Source organism: Episyrphus balteatus, chromosome 1 (genome assembly GCF_945859705.1).
Source record: "Episyrphus balteatus chromosome 1, idEpiBalt1.1, whole genome shotgun sequence".
Classification (NCBI taxonomy): domain Eukaryota; kingdom Metazoa; phylum Arthropoda; class Insecta; order Diptera; family Syrphidae; genus Episyrphus; species Episyrphus balteatus.
In genome coordinates this window covers 46828901-46851621 of record NC_079134.1, presented here as the reverse complement: position 1 = coordinate 46851621, position 22721 = coordinate 46828901, and the positions used below count along the sequence as shown (strand labels likewise).

The 22721-nt window shown below is 28.3% G+C and overlaps 1 protein-coding gene across 1 annotated transcript; it reads right to left on the bottom strand.

Annotated features, from left to right (window-relative positions):
- Positions 1 to 223: 223 nt before the first annotated feature.
- LOC129921346 (protein decapentaplegic) lies at positions 224 to 22501 on the bottom strand. The gene is made up of 3 exons (XM_056003144.1): positions 20575 to 22501; positions 9046 to 9822; positions 224 to 1664 (listed from the first exon to the last, which is right to left on the bottom strand). Exons 2-3 carry the CDS (start codon positions 9806 to 9808, stop codon positions 793 to 795), a joined length of 1635 nt encoding a protein of 544 aa, XP_055859119.1. The 5' UTR covers positions 9809 to 9822; positions 20575 to 22501; the 3' UTR covers positions 224 to 792.
- Between the last annotated feature and the right edge of the window lie 220 nt (positions 22502 to 22721).

Genomic DNA, 22721 nt, shown 5'->3' with positions numbered 1-22721 from the left:
CAATGCTTTTTGACAGTGGCATCCGTTTGCTTTCATGCATTGGTTGTGTTCAAAATCTTTTAAATCAAAGCAGAAGCTGTCAATTTATGAAACCTGTGTTGAAAACTCATTTTCACTTCTTTTCATTTCATGTTGAATTTTAATTTTGATTTAAATGAAAAACGTTACAAAATATCTAACATGCATGCATTTTACATAAAATTGAAAAAAATATAAATAACACTGGTCAAGTTCAAAGCAAGTTAGATTTTAATAGGTTCTTTATGACTCCATACTCATCAAATGTCAATAATTTGATAGCGGGAGACTGTTTTTGACGTATCAAACATGTAACTTGCGTTGATCCCGGCTTAATCTGATATTTTACTATAAATTTCAAAAAAGTGGATCCTAAGCTTCACAAACTGCATTTTTGTGTCCGGTAACGCTTTCAGCAGATCCCATCTTTTTGATGTAAAAGTCGTTGGTCCTTTGACGCAAGACTTCTATAGCTCAATAGCCAAATGAATCTGCCATTGTCAAAGCAGTTTCCCAAAGCTACAACAGAATGTGTGTGTAAACATCCACATGTTGTACAATTTTGATTTCCCTCAAACACCATTTAGAATATAGAACGCATATAAAATGGCACAGATGGAATAGATTTTGTCATTATTAAACACCAAACTATCTGTGTGTGTGTGTGTTACTGTGTGTAAGTAGTTGTATAGATTAATATTCTATTTCCCTTTGTTGTTTTGTTTTTGTTGTTGTTGCTGCTCTTCCAAAATAATTTCCACTATCAGCTAACAATCATCGACAACCGCAACCAACTACTGTCATATCCTGATAACTCTTCAGAACTACCGACTTTTCATCATTCAAATATAGCATCGAAATGCTTGTCAATTGTGTTGGCACACAGCATGGCTTTGGTACTTTACCTGGATGGATATTATTGACTAAAGTTTGTATCACCGCATGGTTGGTTGTGTTCAAATGCTCGGCCAGCGGAAACGGACACTTTCCATGACAGTAGTAGGCATCATAGCCTGGTGGCGCCACAATCCAATCGGCCCACCCCACATCAGCAAAGTCAACATACAACGAATGCCGGCGGCAAATTTCGTCGTTGTTTTTCCTCCGATGTGATTTTCGCGTATGATGGGCACGTTTCGGTCGGCTCATGTCGCGTGCCGATCGCGACTTATGTCGCCCATCATCGGTGTAGGTGAAGAGCAATGGCTGTTTGTGTGACCATTCCTCGGGTGTTTCATGCGCACTGCGTCGCAGGCGTACATGATTGTGTGGCGCCGGTTTTAAATGTTTTGCTGTTCGGACCTCAACCAATAGTCCGTAGTTATTTTTTGGTGCAGCTAGCCATCGATCGACAGCTGGTTGTACATCAAAACTAACAATTTCAGTGCTATTTAAGCGAATTTGTTTGCTATCTAGTAGGAGATAGCTTGGTTCGCGTTTACCTTTGATGCCAACTTTTAAAATATCATAGACTAAGACTTGATATGCAGTTCGATTGGCTGCTGATGTTCGGGCAAGGCCGCTTATTAGATCGCGATTTAAACTGAGTTCGGCAGCTTTGAGTTTTTCTTCAGCGGGTATTGTCCGGACGTCAAAATGTAATCTAAATCGATGATGATGGGGAAATCGTTCGTCGATTTTACTGTCTGGAAATAAATAAAGAAAACAAAATTGATTAATTATTTATTTATTTAAAATTTATTAAATTATAATTTGTATTATTTAAATAAAAGTTTTTTTAAAGGAAAAATAAAATGTGCGCCACTTTACCTATCAAAAGAGTCAGTTAAAATAAGTGGACTTAAGTGACTACCCTGAGGAATCCCGTAAATACGTAGAAAAGAACTTATAAAAACAGACCTGAAACTAGCACTCTAGTAAATGCCATCAATGTAGAAGGATACGAGTACCTTCATATTTCAAAAAAGCAGTTTCAAAACCGAACGGAAGAATAAGATATCTTATTTCGAAAGTGAAAAACTCTATATTTTTCGATAAACTAGCATTTTCTCTCCTTAATATTACACTTTTTTTTTGCCTCAAGTTACTAAACTAAAAAGTTATTGAAATTATTTAATAAATTTGAAAATTTATACGAAATAAGCACTTCAGGTGTTACCTTCTCACAAAACATCAATCAATTTCAGAATTTTTACTGATAAATTTGAAATAAAAACAAAATAAACAAAAAAAAAAACCATTTATGTTTATATTAACGAAATTTTCTTTCAAAAAATTCCGTTTCTTCGAAATGTTTTTCGCGCGCAATTTTCTAGTTATTTAAATTTTTAAACAAAAATTTGATTTTTTTTTTTTTTTGTTTCAACGAAACTTAAGTGTGTATTTATAAATAACTTAAATGAACTTATTTTCTATATATGAAATTTAATATATACAAAATAATACCACAAAATCTTTGTACACTTAAAAATTATTAAAACAAAAATACGAAACGGAGGTGTATATGTCTGCAATCTAGTCTAGATTTTTTTTTCTGAATAAAAAAAAAAAAATTGTTCAAGGATAAGTTTTTTCCAAAAATCTAAAATTGGTTAAAGGTGTGTGTTAAATATTTAGAAAAAAAAACTAATTGATAGAAAACTTAAAACCCAATTAAGCAAAAAAAAAAAAAAAAAATTAGATATACAACAAGATTTCACTTGAGAAATAAAAATTCATTTAAACAAGATAATTCTAATGTAAACAAAATGTAGATACATTATTTTGTATCTTTTTTTTTTTTTGTGTAATTTAATTTATGTTTTGTGAAAGCGTGGCGCAGAAATTTTAATTGCACAAAAATTGTTAAGAAAAACCTCACTTAATTTTAAATAAACATGAATTTTTCAAAAAAGAAAAAAAATTAAAACGAATAACAGCTTGCTATCTGGTGGTTGTTTTTGGTTGTTAATAAGAATATATACACAATTTTGCAGCACTTTAGTTTTGCTTAAACACAATCAATACTGGATTTTGATAGTTTTACGCCCAAATTGTTTAATAAATTTGGGGCCCAAAAATGAATAGACTAACAAATTTTATCTTCCTTATATTTATGACAGTTCTTCGGTCGGTGAAAACTTAAGCAAATATTGATATTGAAATAACTTCGACGAGGCAATTATACTTTGTTGTTCGAAACCCCCTGAAAATGTGAAATTTTGGTTTGGTAAAATGTAGTGTAAATAAATCAATTATTTTGTTTGATTTGTCTAAATAAGTCCGACACTAGTCAAAAATGCCTCTTCCCAAAAATTCTACACAATATTCTATAAAGTTTTCTTTCCAAATTAAAAGAAGAGAAAAATAACCAGATGATTAGACTATTTTAGCGCTGCTGCGTTGCGCTGCTGGTATAAATACACATACAATATAATTGTTTCTAATTATTTATTTCTGATGGTTTATTTTCTAGGTTTTTTTTTTTTTAATTTATCTATCTTCACTTAAGCACATAAAGATGTGCAAATTAGAATGGTAATAATGAAGTTAGCACATTTCGGTAACCTGTCTTTATCAATTGATTGTTTTTTCAATTTTTTCTTTTTATTTATTTCTAATTTTTGAAAAATTTATTTAGCTGTAGTGTACGTGCTTAAATGCACGATTGCTATGATTTCTTAGAAAGGTGATTTAGAAGAAAAATAGTAGCATAATATTAGGTTTTCATAGGAATTATATACTGCTGGGAATTAACTTCCATCGAATTTGAAAATCAAACTTAGTTAGTTTTTGGCTTCAGTTCAGTTGCAGCTTAGTTCTTAATGAATTACTCCTTTTAGTTTGAAGTTTATGGTCTAAAAATATTGTTATTGAATTAGAGAAATATTTGATATAATTAGTGTATATTCTAAGGTTAATAAGCGAGAAAGAACATCGAAAGCAACTCGTCGTTCAATTAGATAAAAAACGTAAATTACTCAAATTTTAATGAAGAAAGTATTTTGCGCGCAAAGGAAATTGAGTAGAATTTGTTTCTTAAGATAAAATTGCTGCGGGATATCAATTTTTTGCCAAAAAAAAAAATTAGCTAAGCATGTTTTTATAAACAAAAAAAAGCTAACGATGGAAGGAACAGCTTAAAAAAAATTTCATAAATAAATTGAATTAATTCCACGTGATTTAACACATAATATGAGTGACATTGACTTATAAGGGATCAAATCTCTTCTTTTTTTGTTGGATGTGTGCTTGAAAAAATCTAAGTCACAAACAAAAAAGACAAACTTAAGAAACATGAGGGCCGACCAAAAATTTAATAAAAATAAACATTGTTCATTGAAGTAGAAATTTGAAGTGGATGATGGAACTTTATTGATGGTTATTGTCTATGACTTTTATATACCTTGATTTGATGAGTTCATTAAGTATGGATTTTTTTTTCGTTAATGAATGACACATGATAATAAGGTTGAAGCAGTTCTTACTTCAAAATATGGAGTGTTTTTTTTTTAATAATGAGTCTGAAACTAAGACTTGAATGTAGTTTTAAAGGAATTTGGCTAATGGAAGAAGGAGATAGCAAGCCGAAAGCTCGAAATTGTCAGAAAAATGCAAAAGTTTACAAACAATTTTACTCGCAAAATATACTCAAGTTTCAATATTTTTGACATCTTGAAATTTTGAAATAAGACTAGGCATTAAGACCACCATGAGTGCCACTACAATCACTTCGACATGGGAATTGTTTAAAGAATTGCATTATTTACAGCTGCCAGTTAATGTATAATAATACCAAACTCTGCAAAACAACGTGAGCCTGGGCTTTAAGGAAGTATTTTCATGTAACAATCAGATCCAAGCTGGCTATTTCAAGACTTTGGGTTAAGTCTGGTTGCGTATTAAATGGAACTTATTAAAAACGGGATGAAATTTAAGATAAACTGGTAAATAATATTTTGATGATTTAAAACTTTAAAAATTTACATAATAAAGCATTTTGTTCTTCGCCGAAAAAAAAAGAAACCACAAAGTTAGTCCAAAAATAGAAATCTTTCAGGCCAAACACATGTGTAAATAAATTTTTACCAAATTGAATAAAAGTAGGACAATGAAACACAGAAGCTCTATAATATGTCACATCTTAATCCATCCAAATATTCCGCGATTCTTTTTATCTTTTGTTTTTTTTTTTTTTTCAAATATTTTTTTTAATTAAATTCATATTTCAAAGTTATTGAGAAGATTTTGCTATTTTGAATATAAAATAATATGTTTTCCAGTTTTTTTTTTGCTGTATCTATTCACCGGCATTCAAAAAACGAAAAAATAAAACAAGATAAATAATTTAAATAAGTCGATGTTATTTGTGCGAAGATACATATATGCAGATTGATAATTTTTTTTTAATACATAGTTAACAATCTTATCAAGATTTAAGAAGATATTTTTTTGTGTGTGTTTTGTTGTGAAGGGCAGGGAGTGGTACTTAATATTATAAAAATTATGACTAACAAAAAAATAATCAAATTAAATTAGAATAATTAGTAGTAGTTTTTAAATCTACTTGATTAAAAATCCGGTCAAGTGAGAAGATAACATAGTTATTGTAATTTAGTTATATTCTTTTGTTATATCACAAAAAAAAACTATATTTTACTAAAAAGAAATATATAATTATTTTTAACTAAAAGTCAAGAAAAATAAATTATTATTATTATTCGGAAGTTTCATTTCTATTTTCATATTGGTTTGGTTTTGAAATCATCTAAAATATCATACTTAATTGATTTAACTACATTTAAAACCACAAAAACCACAATCCGATCTAAGTATGAAAATTAGATCGTATTAAAGAAAAAAAAAAAAAATATATAAAACATTTTATATTATGATGATTTGAATCAAGTCATAATTTGGCCTCCTTTAGTTTATGAGAATTAATTTCTTATGAGTCATATTCTGAACCGCACCTGTTTTTTCTGATATCAGAATATTTCTTTAAATTTTTATTCAATAAAAATTAAATAAAAAAAAAATAAACATGAAATTCAAAAATATATAATTCGAAACATCTGGAATTTATATTTATGGCTATTATTTTAAATTTCTATAATCAATAGGTCAGGTGTTAAGTTGAATTTTTTTTTTTTTTTTATGAAACAAGAAATTATTTTTTGAAATTTTAAAAATTTATAGAACACGTTGTAAGATAAACGATTGTTATTAACGAATTTCTTAAATAAGTTCAAAAGACTAAAGAAATTGAATGTTGCTATCGGAAACTTCAAAGTCGGAAAATATGATTTAACCCTGTTTTCGGAAACTGGCTTCTAACGATCGTTTATAAGTCACTTTTAATTGATGTTTTTGAAAGAATTTTTATGGTCGATGACCAAATGTTACTTCAGGTTAGATCTAATTTGTTATGAGCTACTCCATTTACTTTCAAGTTTATGATCTTTAAATGTTGTTACTGAATGAGAGAATAACTTGGTATAATTTTGTTGAACATTGTTTAGCTACAAATCAAGTAATAAAGCTATTAACAATTCGTCGTTCAATGTAAAACCTTTCAATTTCTCCTCATCAAAATAATCATTATTGAAAAATTCAAGGAAGCTTTTTCTTTTTTGAACTGCAACTTAGTCACTAAGTTCCAAGAATAAAAGTGGAAGCTTCTTCATATAATAAAAAAAAAAGTCCCAATTTTGTTATGAAATAGTGGCTAATGGGAATCAATTCGCAATGTCTTTTCTTTTATGATTCTTATTTCAAAAAAGACTATACTGTATAGTAGTATAGACAAACAACAAGCTAAATTTTTTTGTGTGGAACGTATTACCAGTTTGCGGATCATTTCACTACAGGTCATCACTTTATTTTTTCAAAAGGGAGAGTTTGTTAAATAATTTTGATGTGGAAACAGGCAAGGTTACGTTATGACATCCATATTAGTTTTCTATGTTGTACGGTCAAAGTTTTGGAGACTGTATCTTTTATATAGAGATACATCGAAGGTTTAAATGATTTATGATAAAACACCATCGACAGGCAAAAGTTTTAGGGAAAAGTTTAAATTCTTAAACTCTCTTCTTTTTAGCTGTATAATAGTTATAAGACCAAAAAGAGAAGGTTTCTGTTGATCTCGATGCAAACTATACGTTGACGAAAAATTTATTGGTCTTGATAAGGAGTTGAATAATATAAACTGTTTATGATATTTTTCTTTAAGAAGGATTTAAGGATTAAGTAGATAAAAGGCATTTTTTGGTGCTAATTTTGACTCTATCTTTATATAATTGGGAAAATTTGAAGAACTTTGTCTGAATGCTTGGTATAAAACTTTACCGCAATTCAGATGTCAGATCTGAGAAAAATATGTGTTTGAGTTCAAATTTAAATAAGACTGAATCTCTGAATTTGGCATACACCCTTTTAGGGTTGTGGTATGTACTTAAACGACAAGAAAATGACTCAATCTAGAAGTCATAATTGAGGTTTTAGTAACACAATTATAGTTTCATTTGGAAGATGGGTCAACAGCTGAAATTTAACTTAAAATTATAAGATTTCCAGAGCGACTCATTTTTTACGGTTTTAGTACAAACGACATTGCTTTGATAGAAATATAAGTGTGATGACTACTGGAAGGGTTAACACAGAAGAGTTAACTTTTGCCATTTATAAACCATCTCCGAAGTCAAAATTATTAGAGTTCTGAATAGTGAACTACGAGTGGACGAGAATATGATTCCTGAAAAAAAAAAAACTAAGCTTTCGAAAGGAAATTAGTTCTTTGAATTTGTTCGTTTCGACACAAGTAGGTATTAGAACATTTTACAACTTTCGTAAAAAAAATAAGAGCTTTACCCACTGCCAATCGAGAACAAGTTTGTTTAAAAGTATTGTAGAAACTTTATTGAAAAATTAACTATTTATGGTGTCCCATCCAAAGTGAAAACCTTTTTCTTAAATAAAACTAAAAATAAATAATTTTCTTCTTATTTAACAGATGTTGGCAACCATATAAATATATATTAATTTGTAACATACCTTTAGCTCTGTTAAAAATTTTTACTCCAACAAATCTTATGATTATGAATTACACGGAATTACCCAAAACTTAAAATATTAACAAAAATTTTGAGTTCACTAGAAACTCTGGCGCCTTAAATTTTTTTTTTTCAAAATAACCTAAACATAAAAATATTTTAATCCTAATCGGTGAAAGGTACTTCAAAACTCAAGTGGGTATTATCTTTTGGCAACACCCCTACAATCTTTATATAATTCTCATTATTTTTTGTGGGAACCAAACAATAATAATAGTATAAGTATTTTCAAGGTCATTTTTGAAAAAAGGAAAATAAAAATTTCTAGCTCTCAGGTATATTAGAGCTAGTTTGAAATGTTTTTTTTTTGTTTGTGTTGAAGAATTGCGTGTGTGTAGTGGTACTAGCGTGTGTTTGAATTTTAATTGACATTTGTTTGGGAAATATACTTCGTGTTAAACTAAAAAAGAATAAAACAAAATTTTCTTCTTTCAGCAAAATTTAAAAATTTTGTTAAGAAATTTTGGAGAAATATTGAAGAATACCAAATTTTTGCAAAGCGAAATTTTGAATAAAAAAATTATAAAATAAGAAAGTTTAGATGAAAAGGATAACTAATTGCTTCAATCTGTTAATTGATTGCATCATACAAATTTTATTTCCTTTGATTTCTTGACTATTTTTTGGCATATCTACTGCTAATTTCTTCAAGTTTCCACAAAATTAAGTGTTCAAAGTTGTTTCTGTATTGAAGAAGTTCACAGTTTAATTTTAAGAACTAAAAAATTTTTGGACAAATTTGAGAAGTAAAGGAATTCTCATTTCGGTAATTTTTGACCCAAGAAATTTCTTTATTCAGAAATTTTCAGTTCTTCCAAAAAAGTTGTATTTTTCGGTCTTTGATAGTCCAGAAGAACCTAAGGTTGCGAAATGTTTAATGTTACATGCATTTCTAGAGAAGATCACTTTAAACTATTTGAATGATAAGAAAGATCACTTAAATTAAAAAAAATAAAATTATAAGTAAACTCACCTTGATGTGTAAAACTTCTAACTGTATTCGCTGATTTCGTTAATAAGCCAGGCTTAGGAATATTTACAGAATCAAATTCTTCGCCCATTATTTGTGCGTAGAGCTTTTTCATAGCTTCAGGTATTATTATTTTTGTTCGATCAATTTTCGGCGGCTTCTTCATGTTGAACAATGATAGAAGGCTATTTTCAATTTCGACTAGAGTATCAGGATCAGGCTTTTTAGCAATCACTGTGCTTGTTGTAGTAGTATCACTTAAACTATTATCATCTATACTATTATTATCCATATTATCATTGTTATTATTATTATCACTTGGATATTGTTCACTATGATATTGATTATCATCATCAATTGATTGATTATCAGATGATAATGATGATGATTCGATGATATTATTATTATTATTTGATGTTTCTTCTTGTTTCGTTATTAAATCCATTTCGATTGTATTGTCTTTAACTAATTTACTGCTGCTGTTGTTGCTATTGTTGTTGTTGTTGTTGTCTAAAAGACCACTTCTTCTTCGGCTACTATCACTATCACTTAATTTATTATTAGAATTAATATTATCAATCACTGGAAATGGTAATGATGGAGATGACGACGACGATAGCGATGACGATAACGACGTTGAGTACGACGAAGACAACGACAACGATGATGATGTTGATGTTGATGGTTGTAAATCCTCTGTGCTAGCAACTTGAACGATGGGTTTTATAGTCGCCAGCACTATAAGGAATAGAAGCCATGCGCCCATGGTCGCTTGCAACTCTGCAAAGGTAAAAAAGAAATTGGATTCAAATTCTATTTGCAATTCAGTCTATACAAGAAAAATATTGAAAATATATTATATTTCTTTCTACAAAGAAAGAGACAGTTATATATGTTTTTATGAAATGAAAGGGGTGCTCTAACCACATTCATACCAATACACACTCAATCATATTGTGTAATATAGAGCCCATCAAGGATCTACTCTATCTATCTGAAGAAAAACCTATGGAAGATTTCTATTCTTTTGACAATTTTGTTTTTTTTTTTCTCTCACATCTTAAAGAGTCCTTTCCGAAGAGTGTGCATTGCCTAAGTTCTTAGAATTTTTCACACAATTTAAATCATAACGAGTAACTCACTGGGTTTTAAGGGTATATAAGCGTATTAAAGTCATAAAATATCTTACAGGTAGGTATGATTGCACACACACACACACACTATACCTGTGCGGAAATCCCGCAGGTTTTCTCAAGTGCGGTACAGCGCCTTTAAGCAGCAGCCTTTTACCTGATATATTTGTAAGGATATTGTATATATTGTTATTATTACAATTTTGAACAATGGGCCCGTTTTGTCTACCTAACAAAAGGAATGCAAAATTATATCTTTTATTGCTTTTATACTTATGTTTCAAGTGGGTATTTAAAGCATGTGCCAATAAATATAACCCAGGTTGCTTCTCAACTACTGGTGGACTGGATTGTATAGAGTGGATGTCCGAAGTCGGTATGTTTTTTTTGTTTTTTCTTCTTCTTCTTCATTTTTCTGCAGCTTGATGTTGTTTTTTTTTTCTTCTTCTTTAAATTTGTATCTTTTTTTTTGCTTCATGAAAGATAAATGTAAGTATATGTGTTGAGTACATATAGAAGAACGCACGTTCAAGTTTTCTAGTTCACCTAGCTCAAGCATTTTGTAGGTTTGGGACGCATGGATAAGGAAAAAATAAAAATACTGCTGCGGTAAATTAATTGCACCTGTTTCACCAAAGAGAGTGCATTTTCATTTATGGTGGTTCACTTTGGAAACTAGTTTAATATTATTATTATTATTTTTTTTGCTGCTGCTCCCTCTCTCTTCTTCTCTTCAGATAATAATAATAATATTTTATTTGCATTTCTATACAATTTATAGCTTATATAGAGAGTGTTCTTTGATATTAAGTTTTATTCATTTTTTTGTTTTGTCAAATTCAAATTTCATCATTTCTGAAGTCAGTTTTGTCAGAAAATTGGTCAAACATTGCTGCTTTTTAAAAAATTTCCAGCATCGGTAAATTCAGGATTGAGTCAACAAAACATTTTACAGTTTTGTGATGAAAATATGTTTTTGAAAGGGAAAGTAGACATTAATTTAGTTTTTTTTTTTTTTTTTTTTTTTTTTTTCATTTTTGACTGTTTTGTAGTTCCAATTGAAACATTTAAAGTCAGTTTTTTTGGCAACTTTCAAATAAATAATAATAATAATATGAAACCATATAGGACGCATGTATCTTTTAACTTATACGTCAAGCTCATTGCTGTCAAGAGAGAATTCATTCGACGAGCGTATTTTCCGTGAAAGATAATTTTTTAAAGTGCCAAACAAGTCGTTAGTCTTTCAGAAAAATTAAATATTTTTGCAGATTCAATAAAGTCAGTATAATTTGCAAATATTTTTTTGTTTTTAATTTTGATGTAGATTCTATGTGATACAAGCAAATTTTAAAATACAGGACATTTATGTCGATTTGCATGTGTTTACATTTACCCCAGAATATTTTTCATAATGGGTAAATGTAAACAACGTATTCTGGGGGTAAATATAAACATACATTTTTGGTGAAATTATTGGTTTTAATAAAAATAACATATTTTAAGTCAATTACTACTGCTAAAGTGCCGCGGAGTCACATTTTAAAGTAGCCAACACCATCATTTTCAGTGGATGATGTTGCAAAATCGGCCTTTGACGTAAAAAAACAAAAAATATTACGTTCAGAGCTGCTCAGGATGCATATTGGGCGCCTATATAAAGAATCAAAGGAAGAAAACAAAAACTTTTATTGGAATTTGAAAAAGTTTTTGTCAAATACCTTCTTGAACGTTTTTCAAGTTGTTATCCATATGATAAAGAGGAAATTCTAAATTTTATACCACCGTTTACATTTACCCCGAATTTGCAAAAAAACACAAACATGGTGGGGTATTTGTAAACATGCCATATTTGACAGTAATGTAAACAATTTGGGAAATATTTGTTTATATTTATAAAGAAGAATTGCCATCATTTCATATTTGCATTTGAAGATACCATTCAAGTTGTTCCGTGAAAACATAAAAAAATCTAAAGTCGAAAGAAAAAAAAGACATGAAATTGTTTACATTTACCCACATTGACCCTACTTACTTTTCGAGAAACGTTTAATTCACAATAAAGAATGGTGCAAAATAATGAAAATATAGCACATTAATGTAGTATTGAAATAGTTTAGCAGAACATAAGTAAAATACTTATAAAGACAAAAACTTCTGATCTCGATAGTGAAAATAACGATACTGGTTATACGAGAATTCATACCTTACGAAACAACCGGAACATTTCTTTCCCTGGGAAAATCCTTAGTAACCTGAATGAAAGAAATTTCCCTTCATCACTTTGAGGAAATTCCTCAATCTGGATTTCATAAACCTTAGGAAGAAGCTGTGGATCGAGGGAAAAACCATAAGTTTGATCAATGGTTATTAGGGGCCAGGAAAAACCATGAATTATGTCAATTAACAGACAATATGGCATCAGGAAAACCCTGGGCACGGAATTGAAGATAAAGAAGTCGTATGGGAAGTTACCATTTTTTGTCATCCCCAAGGATTGATGCAATGTTCAGTTTTCTGATAAAAACAAATAGCAGTGTAGGTATAACACTTATAAAGACCCTATTTAGTATCCGATCCTGAAACTTCAAATCGACTTATGATAAATTATTCAGTGGATTAGAGATCCACCAAAATTTTAAACATTGCATAAATAAATGTCCTTACTATTTTTTCCCTTCGGCAGTAGCTCGAAATTTTCACATGAATTTTCTTTTTTGTATTATTATCGTTAAAATTTTTTTATAAGCTTCACTGCACAATTTTAATCAGACAGTAGGACATTAAATTTTAATTCAAACAGCATCATTTGATGGGAAATCAACAATAATTGTTTTATTGATCCTTACAAAATAAAAGAGGTGTCTTCTTCGATAAAACGAAAATGTTTTTTTACTTCGAAAAGCATTCTATATTAAGGTTTTTCAATACTGAACGCAGTCTTTGAATCGATCACTTAAAATACAGTGAAATATTGAAGTTTCCTTTTATAGTTTATAAAACTAAGGTACATGAAAAGAAACTAGTGCACAATACCTACTCATCTATATAAAATAACTTCTAACTAATTCTCAGTTTCCAAGCTGATACACCGAAAAAAAAACCAATATCAATTTAACATTTTTTAAATATCAGCCAAAAATGCTGTATAAAATGTGTTTTATGATATTTAAAATGTTAAAACAACATTTTTATTATCAGGATGATATTTAAATGTCACATTTTGGATATTTTTTTTGATATTTTATTATCATTTTTTCATATCAATTTCTCATTCCAAATTATTGAAAAATATTAAATAAAAAATTCTTAATGTGTACTAATTTAAAGGCGCTTTGTGATTTTTCGAAGTAAAATGTATGATTTACTGAGAAAATTTGATCGGCACTAAGATTTTACTTCACATAGTTTGGGAGAAAATAACAAAACAATTATATCACCTAATAATAGAAAAAATAATATCACCATTATTTTGTAAAGAATATTCCCTTTCAGTAATGTTTTGAAAAAAGAAAGAAAATTCTTAAAATAATAAAAATAATAAAAATGAAAAGGAAAGAAATAGGTTTCATTATAATAAACGTAAAATCTAGTCAACATTGATATTTTAATTGTCAAAGTGAAATTTTCACTATCCACTTAAACTTAAAAAAATGTCAAAATGATATTTTAATTGTCAAAGTGAAATTTTCACTATCCACTTAAACTTAAAAAAATGTCAAAATGATATTTTAATTGTCAAAGTGAAATTTTCACTATCCCACTTGAAATTAAAAAATGTCAAAATGATATGATAAAATATCAAAATTGATATTTTAATTGTTGGACGACTTTTGTCACTGAAAAATGTTATTTTGATAGCTGTTATTATCAAATTTTTTTCGGTGTACTTGAATTCTTTCCAATATTGCTGTATTGTGACCTACCTATCAAATATCGCTGCTGACAAATATCTGATGAAGAAGTAATCAACAAACTCCTTCTCTTCCGCTACTAATATTCATCAGGATATCCCCCCACTTTCTGAAGTTAAGGGATACATTCATTAGGTACTATATACATATTTAAACTAAAGTTGTCACTCTAACCTTCACTCCCAAATAAATTGATGATAGGTAGATTGAAATTTAAAAGAGTTAATCCAGAAAATTAATCAGTCATGTAAATTGTTTAAGTTATGTGAAGATTTTTCTAATACAATTCGTCAAGTGAGGTTTTTCCCGCAGCGGAAATTTTGAAGGCATTGATCGAAAATGGGATTTTCCGAACGAAGTGACGGTTTGAGTTTACCAATGCCTGCGTTGGTACTGAATTTTATTAGTTTATTTTTTATTACACAATCTTAGAGCAAATTTTCTCTTTTCTCGGGAAAAGCCCACTTCGATCAATGCTTTCAAAATGTTCACTACGGAAAATCCCACTTGAAGTATGAATTCAATCAAGGACCCTTATGATCAACATTATTTACTGTGTTTAGTAGGTAGGTGTCAATCAATAAATATCCTCTTGAGGTTTTACCCTTGGGGAAATCCAATGACCCGACCCGTTTAAAGTGAATGAAGCTAGCTATGGAAATTCTAGTTCTTTTTTTTTTGGCAGGATATGGGTTGATTTTCAGTGAATACTTTATTTGGCCATTTACTTTTGATGGGGAAAAACCAAATATCTAAGTGATTGAATATCATTTTTTTTTTTTGGAAAAAGACATAAAGTAGAACATTTTTATGTTTTGATAATAATGATGTTAATAAAAGAAGAATGAATAGTTCAAAAAACAATTTTGCAACTCATATTACGGCTTAAAAGTGTAGGTAATTATTTTGTTTCATCTTTCTAAGTAACTTCCCCACTGATACAACGAAGTGTGTGGATTTACTCTGATCATGGATCAGAAGTAGAATCACGTTTTTTTTTTTTTAAATATCTAAGTCTGCATTTCTGAAAAATTCAGGTTCAAAATGGTTATTATCTGCATATTTATGAGAATAATAAAAAATTCATTTGAACAAATTTTTAATTTTAATTTTAAAAATGTCTTAACTATCTCCAGTCTCCATACAAATCCTAAAATTTAGTTAACAACACAGAATAATGATTTTTAATTTATGAAATCTTAAAGAATTACTACCCAGTTGATTAATAAAATTATATCACAAAGTTGATTTACCGTCGGCAAATGAATTTTTGATATTTCTTCGGACCCTAACTTATTTTTCATCAAATTATTTTACTTGATAATTAAATTGAAACTGTGCCAATAAGAAATTATTTTTTTAACCAAATTTTGTAAAAAACATTCCTATGTAATGCGAAACTCAAGATCGATGAAATTTAGAACTTAATGCCTGACAAAAAACACAAAAGGTACTACCGACGGCAATTATACAAAATTAAGCTTAAAAATTAAATCAAGAATTCCAAACTTTGGCGGAAATCTCATCACTTTTTATCTTTTATTTTATAAATATCAGTACCTTTTTTCTTATTATTCTAAATGACAGAAGGAAAAGAAACTATTTCTGAACATCCACTTTCAAAAATTAAAACTACTCCCAGTTCTTAGTTTGCAAAACTTTTACCATAGGTACATTGTAATGATATTTTTTTTCGAATGACAGCTTAAATAATAATCAACCGTTAGTAAATCAATTACACGCGTTTAGTGAAATCAAATCAAAGCATAAAATTATGTGATTTAAGTGACATGCATTTTTCAAAGATTTATTAGACACACTCACTTGCGTAATTCACTTTCCAATAAAAAAAGTATCAACGGCAGTCTTTACTTTTACCACCAATACCAAATGGTTATAAAAGCTAAAAGATACAAACTCTAATTCAAATCACAAATTTAAAAATTTTCCGCTGTCAAAATTTATTTAAAATAAAACCAAACCACGAAATTGTAACGAGAATGTTGGTTAACTCAACCCAATTAGGTTAGCATAACGAAAAATTATGATCATTTTGACTAAAACGTTATGATTGATAGGCTTTTGACACCTTGTTTGTAACATGATTGAATAAAAATGTCATTGACCTATTGAAACTTGTTCATCTCACAAGAGTTAACCAGGTCGGTTTACCTATGTATAAGTGTTATTGGAGCAATAAGAAACCTTTCTGCATAATTTTTTTTTTCCTTAAAATAAAACACAAACTATTATAATGTTCAACAAATAGAATTAATTCTATTTTTTTTCTGTAGCATTTAATAAATTGCATTAATTAAAAAAAAAATTATATAGATAGATGTTGAACGGCTTTTGTTATTTTTAGAATTTTAAATATAAAACAAGCTTTAACCAGCAATTAAGTGTTATTTAAAACATTTTTTTTTTTTTGCTATATAATTAAAATATAACATTGAAAAACTAGAATTTTAATTTTATTATTTTTAATAAGAAAAACGTGTTGGGGCTATTTAAATTTGTTTTGTTTTTGTTTTTTTTGTTCTATATGAAGGTAATTTTTTGTCATTTTTTCTCAGCTTCTTGAGCTATTTCTTCATAAAAATATAGATTTTAAAGGACAAAGAGGAAATCCTTTTAAATTATTCCGCTGTATGATGCACTAATAAAATGGGTAACATTTAATTTAAACGTATAGTTTTAGTTAATTTTTTTTTAATTTTTTAAAAACTGTTATATTATTAACAATTTTTTCACCTGAATAGAAAAAGATCCGAACGATTTGGATAGCAGAAAAGGGCTGACTGTAGTAATAGAATTCAAGTTATTATTTAAGTTCAGAAAAAACGAGGTATGCGAAATTCGTATAATTACCAAATATTTTTGCTTTTAGTTTAGTTTCAGTTTTTATTTAATTTTTCTATTTTCAATCAAAATAAACTATTGTTCATTATAATTATTTAAACTAAATATTAATAGTTTAAAAAATGCAAAAACTATTCTGTTACTGCTAGGATTTGGCTGCAAAAATAGAATGGGCTTCAACGTGGTTAGAAAGTTCCATGAAAATAATCTTACCGAAAAACGAAGTTATCTGGCTGTGTACTGAATTCTTTAATCTCGAAAACTTGAATCAAATTAGCAATATTTCGAAATTGAAAACTTATCCTTCGAAACTCTAAATGTTTTTTGACCGATTGCTTAAGTTCGAGCTAGCTCCGCAAACACAATTTATCGGTTTCCTAAGTTGACGTTTTAAGACATTTTTCATAATGTTTTTGACCTGTAAGTAGGTACTCTTTATTAAATCCTCAATATTAAAAAAAAAAGGCTTTTTTAACAATTAAACTTATTTCGATTGGGCTCTGCAAAGTTTGAGGAAATATCCTAATTGTTCATTAATTCATTTTTAAAATGAAAAACAAAAAACAAAACCGACTTCTATGGATCGAAACTCAGAATAGGTTTTCTCAAGGATACTATAGTCAGAACTGGACGAAAATGGGACCAGACAGTACTTGATAATCTTATAGTGTTCAATTTGGCCACGAAAAGAGACCCCATTTCATACACAAAACTGTTTGAAATTCATTCTAGAGATATGATATGCCTGTATTTCTTCCACTATACAATGAATTGAAATGCAATTCATTGTCATGAAATTTTGGAAGACTATTTTTAGTCAGAATTATTTGGATTTGAAACCATTGATATGCGGTTTTAACAAAATGAAGTAACTCAACTTAGGAGAAACAATATTGTGCTGTCAGAAATGGTTCGGTGGAATTGTAAGTTAGCTTATGAGATTTACCGTCACGTCGCACATAGGAGTATTTGCAGTAAAAACCTGGTCATAAGTCGATTTTCTGAAAATCAAAATTGACACCAAAAAAATTGGCAAAGTGGGTGCAAAATAAACATGTGTCATAATGCTGCACTCATTTTCTTTGTTTTTCGATCGTGTCTTGTTAAAAAATGAGTTCAAAGTTAACTGTTACATCTACCTCATTTTTATTTGAATGCGAAGTATTTTGGTAAGTGTTATTCTATATGCGATATCGAAGTGTTGTGACAGAAATCTAAAAAATTTAAATGGAGAATTCTTCTTCAGTTATTTATTAACGATATTAATATTAAGTTTTGAAAATGTTAGATGGTTTTTTCTATTTTAATTCGGGCTTAGAACTATTATCTAAAAACTTGATATTTTTGGTAAGTTATTATTTGAACTTTAATGATTTTGTTTTAGTATACCCCGTTATTCTGCGATGAATTGAAACTTATGAGTTAGTTTATATATTCTTTAACACAATGCAACAAAAATTGGGTGCTCTTAGGTGCTCTTTAGAGAATCGAGGGCCAATTAGTTTTTCACTTTCTGATAGAAAATACTCCTTACTTTATGCAACGTTTTTTATTTTTAAATTAAATTTACTAATGTTATTAGTGTATTTTATTTTGGGTGATCTTAATTAAAATTGGGGAAAAGAGAAAAGAAACTGAGAATTGCGTATTAGGGATGAGGAAAAAATTTTGAGAAAAATAATGTTGACAGGCGGAGTACAGGTCATTAATCAATGTTTTTAGTTTCAAACAGAAATAATAACATAAAAACCACAAAAAATTATTATGGCCAGATTTTTGATGACAATACTCCTATGTGCGTCGGTTGGTGTTGGACTTATTTTTACGTGGTGTTATATAAAAATTGGTTGAAAAAGACGTTTCAATCAATCGAAATTTTATAACAAAAAAGAAATAACTTTAAAAGAAATTTTCTATTTAAATTAAAATTCGTATTATTTAACTATATTTCTTAAACCCGCTATCAAAAGCTTCAAAACTGTATTATACACTATGGTTTAATAGAACCCAATTGGCAAAGTTGAAGAATTTTCATTTCAAGTTATTCCATTTAGACTTGATGCATACTCATGCATCCAAGTCGTGCCTTATAAGATTTTATTTCAATATCTCATTAACTTCAATTAATGGCCAACACTCTCTGACTTATAAATACTTCTTTAAAGAAAGTATAATACTCATCTCAACATTAAACAAAAGCCACACTGCCTGATGATGATGATGATGACCCTTTAACCATCATTAGGTCAAGTTTTATGTAAATTTATTAAAAAAAAAAAGAAGAAATTCCAACAAAAAAAAAAAAAATCACAATGATATATGGAGTGACTAAATACACGAAATATAAAAAAAAAATCAATTGAAATATTGTATCTAATTGAAAATTATCTCATCTTTCAAACAATATAATTATTGTATCTCTCTAAACTAAAAACCACAAAAACCTAACCACTGACCGAATGGCGCCCAAAATATGTTATAACGATTTATCTCGGGAAATCAGTGTGTTTTCTCTCATAAAATGACAAAAAGAGAGAGATTGATTTGTAGGTATATAATATTCAATTTTAAAAGAAAAAAAAAATATATAAATAAAACTATCTAAGGTATGAAGGTTTATTTATTTTTTTTTTTTTTTTTTTTGTTAATATTTTCTCAAGGCATCTTATTGACAGATTGTATGGTTTAGAGAGTTATATCTCTCACAAATCTCTTCAAATTTACATATCTCATAGATATAAAATACCTAAAGAAAATGAGTTTTCAATTAATTAAAAAAAAAAAATATGAATTTTTAATAATTTTTTTTTTTCCTCTCAATCTTGATGTTATAAGAACTGTCGTGTTTAACACTCGTGTTTACTAACTTTTTTTTTATTCAGATAGAAGAGTAAAAATAGAATTGAATATTTTAATGCCCTCTCATGTAATAATATAAAGATACTATAAACCTATAGATATATCTATTTTGTTATTTATAATTTAAAGCCACATTTAGAGCTTGTTTTGAGTCAAATAGGTACAACAAAATACAAAAACAATAAAAAAAAAAAAAAAAAACAAAAACAACAAAAAAATTCCACATTCTGGAAAAAAAAATTATTCTGTAATAGATCAGCAATAACAACAAAAATAATAAAAACGAACAAAGCGCAAAGATACTAACAACAATCTAGCCGAAACCAGTCTAAGGCTTCTTATTTTTATTTTAATTTTTTTTTTAACGAAGAAAAGAGCTCATTGCAACTACTTTATAGAGGTTGGATTGCAACTCTTTCCTCTCCATCCATCAGAATCACTCTAGACGATGTGAATTAAGATAGATAGATAGATATAGTATCTGTATCTATGATGAAGTGTAGCTTAGCCTAGCTCTTAGCTACCTCCTATACCCACATCAAGTTTAAACGACTAGACTTTTTTTTTCTTATTTTTTTTTTTTTGTTTCTTTCATTACTTTATATCGTGCAATTGTTTTTTAATAAAAAAAAATAAAAAAAAAACTGAATAAAAATAAATATTAACATGATGGTTGATAGTGCGTGTATAATAAATCTAAATCATAAAGATTAAATAGTGTTTTTTAGAAGTAATAAAAATATGACATACAAAAAAAAACTCACCTCAGTCTTATGTTTTCTTGTTTTGTCCGCGTGCGCGTGTTAAATATTTTATTAAAAATATTTAAACAAAATTTTTAATTAAAAATTTTCTTATAATCGTTCTACACTTCATTTACAAAAAAATATAGTTATTGTACTGATATCCATTTAATTAATTTTTATTTTCTTATTTTATTTTAAAAATTAAAGTTAAATAAAATTTTAAATAAATTTTTAAACTTTTTTAACAACAAAAAAAATATATATAACACACAAATTTTTGTTTTTATAATTGTTTTCCGACGATAGTGATATATAAAAAATATATAGTTTTTAAAAACTTTTTTTTGCCGTTGTTGTATTATTACAATAATAATTGTCACAAAAATGCCAAACAGCATCTATGAAATAATTATGATCACTAATTACTGTTACAATCATGTCAGTTATAGATACGTAGTTGTATTTATTATTGTTGTTGTTGGTATTGTTGTTGTTGTTGTAGTATTTTCTTTTCACTTTGATGATGGATGTAACTCTGCAATAATAATAATAATGCAGCAACAACCAGAGTAGTGATGGCAAGAGCAACAACAACAGGTGCATTCAAAATATATGTGACAACCAGAGACACAAAAAAAAAATTTTTTTTCTTTCAATTTGTTTAAAAAGAAGAAAATATATTTTGTAAAATTAGGACAAATTTTTTGGATAAATTCTTCTTCACACAGAGTAAATTTAACACTTTCCTTTTATTGTAAGAAAAAAAAAAAATCAATAACTATAAAAATATTTTTCTTATTTTTTTTTTTTTTTTTTTTTTTTAATTCATGTGGTTATTTTGTTGATTTCGTTTAACTTTTTCTTCTTCACAGTTGTTGTTGTTGTATCTTCTGATTTGAGAGATGTTTTTTGTTGCATTTGTAGTAGTTGTAGTAGTAGACATTTAAAAATGTAGAAAATTTTCACTTTAGTCTTGTTTTTTTTTTTTTTTTTTAATTTATATTTTAATATTTAAAGTGCACTTTATTGTATTTTGTTTAAATAATTTTACAAATTTATAGGAAATATTCATAACCATCATTTTCGAAGATTTGCGGATTGGATATTATTGAAAAAAAAAAAAAAAAGTTACAAAATCTTATCGATATTGTAGGGTCGTGTATTGAATTGTATCTCGTGGTAGTGTGTAATCCAATTGTTGTTGAAGATTGTTCGATTCGAGTCAAGTCGAAAATCACGGGTAATAACAACAACATTCAGCAGGGTTATTTTGATATGAAAAATAATTGTATTTTTGCTTTCATTTGTATGAACGAATAACGAACGAGGCAAATACGACTACGAGAGACGACGACTTGTTTTTCAATATTTCTGGTTTATAGACTGCAAACACGATTATTAATCTTTTTTAACTTGCGCAACTTTTTTTTTTTTTTATTTTTTTTTTTTTATATGACACAGTAATTAATTTATATTAAAAAATTAGTTAAAGAAGAAAAAATAGAAAAAAAGATACAAAGTTGTGTGTAGATACTTTTTTTTTTTTTTGCGTTAGCATAAATTGTATCTCTAAGCTGACTTTTTGGATTTTGGTAGTTGTTTTTTTTTGCTTCTTCTTGTTCAAGTATATCTTTTTTTTTTTTTGAGTTCAGCTCAGAGTATCTTGTATTGGTGTATCTTTTTTTTTTTGTATATATTTTTTTTTTTGAAACGAATGTATCTCTGCTCTCAACGGAATAGATTTAAACTCGATCAGGGCTGTAGAACGACTAACGCCTATCTGTCTACCTGATTCAATAATCCAAAGTGTATAGTCTCGTTTGGACGTTGTGTCGTTGTCGTCTATACAGACATCAGAGCGGCCAGCAGCCAGTGTACACAGCTACTGCTGCTGGATGATCACTTGTTCATGTTGTTTAACTTGCTGCTGCTGCGGTATGGTGCTCTCGGGGCTGGCTTCATCGTTGGAGTTCCGTGACTCCTGTTACTTGTTTGTATAGATGAGATATACTTAAGTGTTTGTTTTGTGTTAATGTGTGTGTTTTGTATCTTTTTTTTTCTCTCATAAATATTTTCTCAGGCCCTCTATTTGGTGGATGTGTATTTTTTTTTTTTTGGTTTTGCGATCGATCTATATTAAAATAGTATTGGTGAGCGAGTATTTA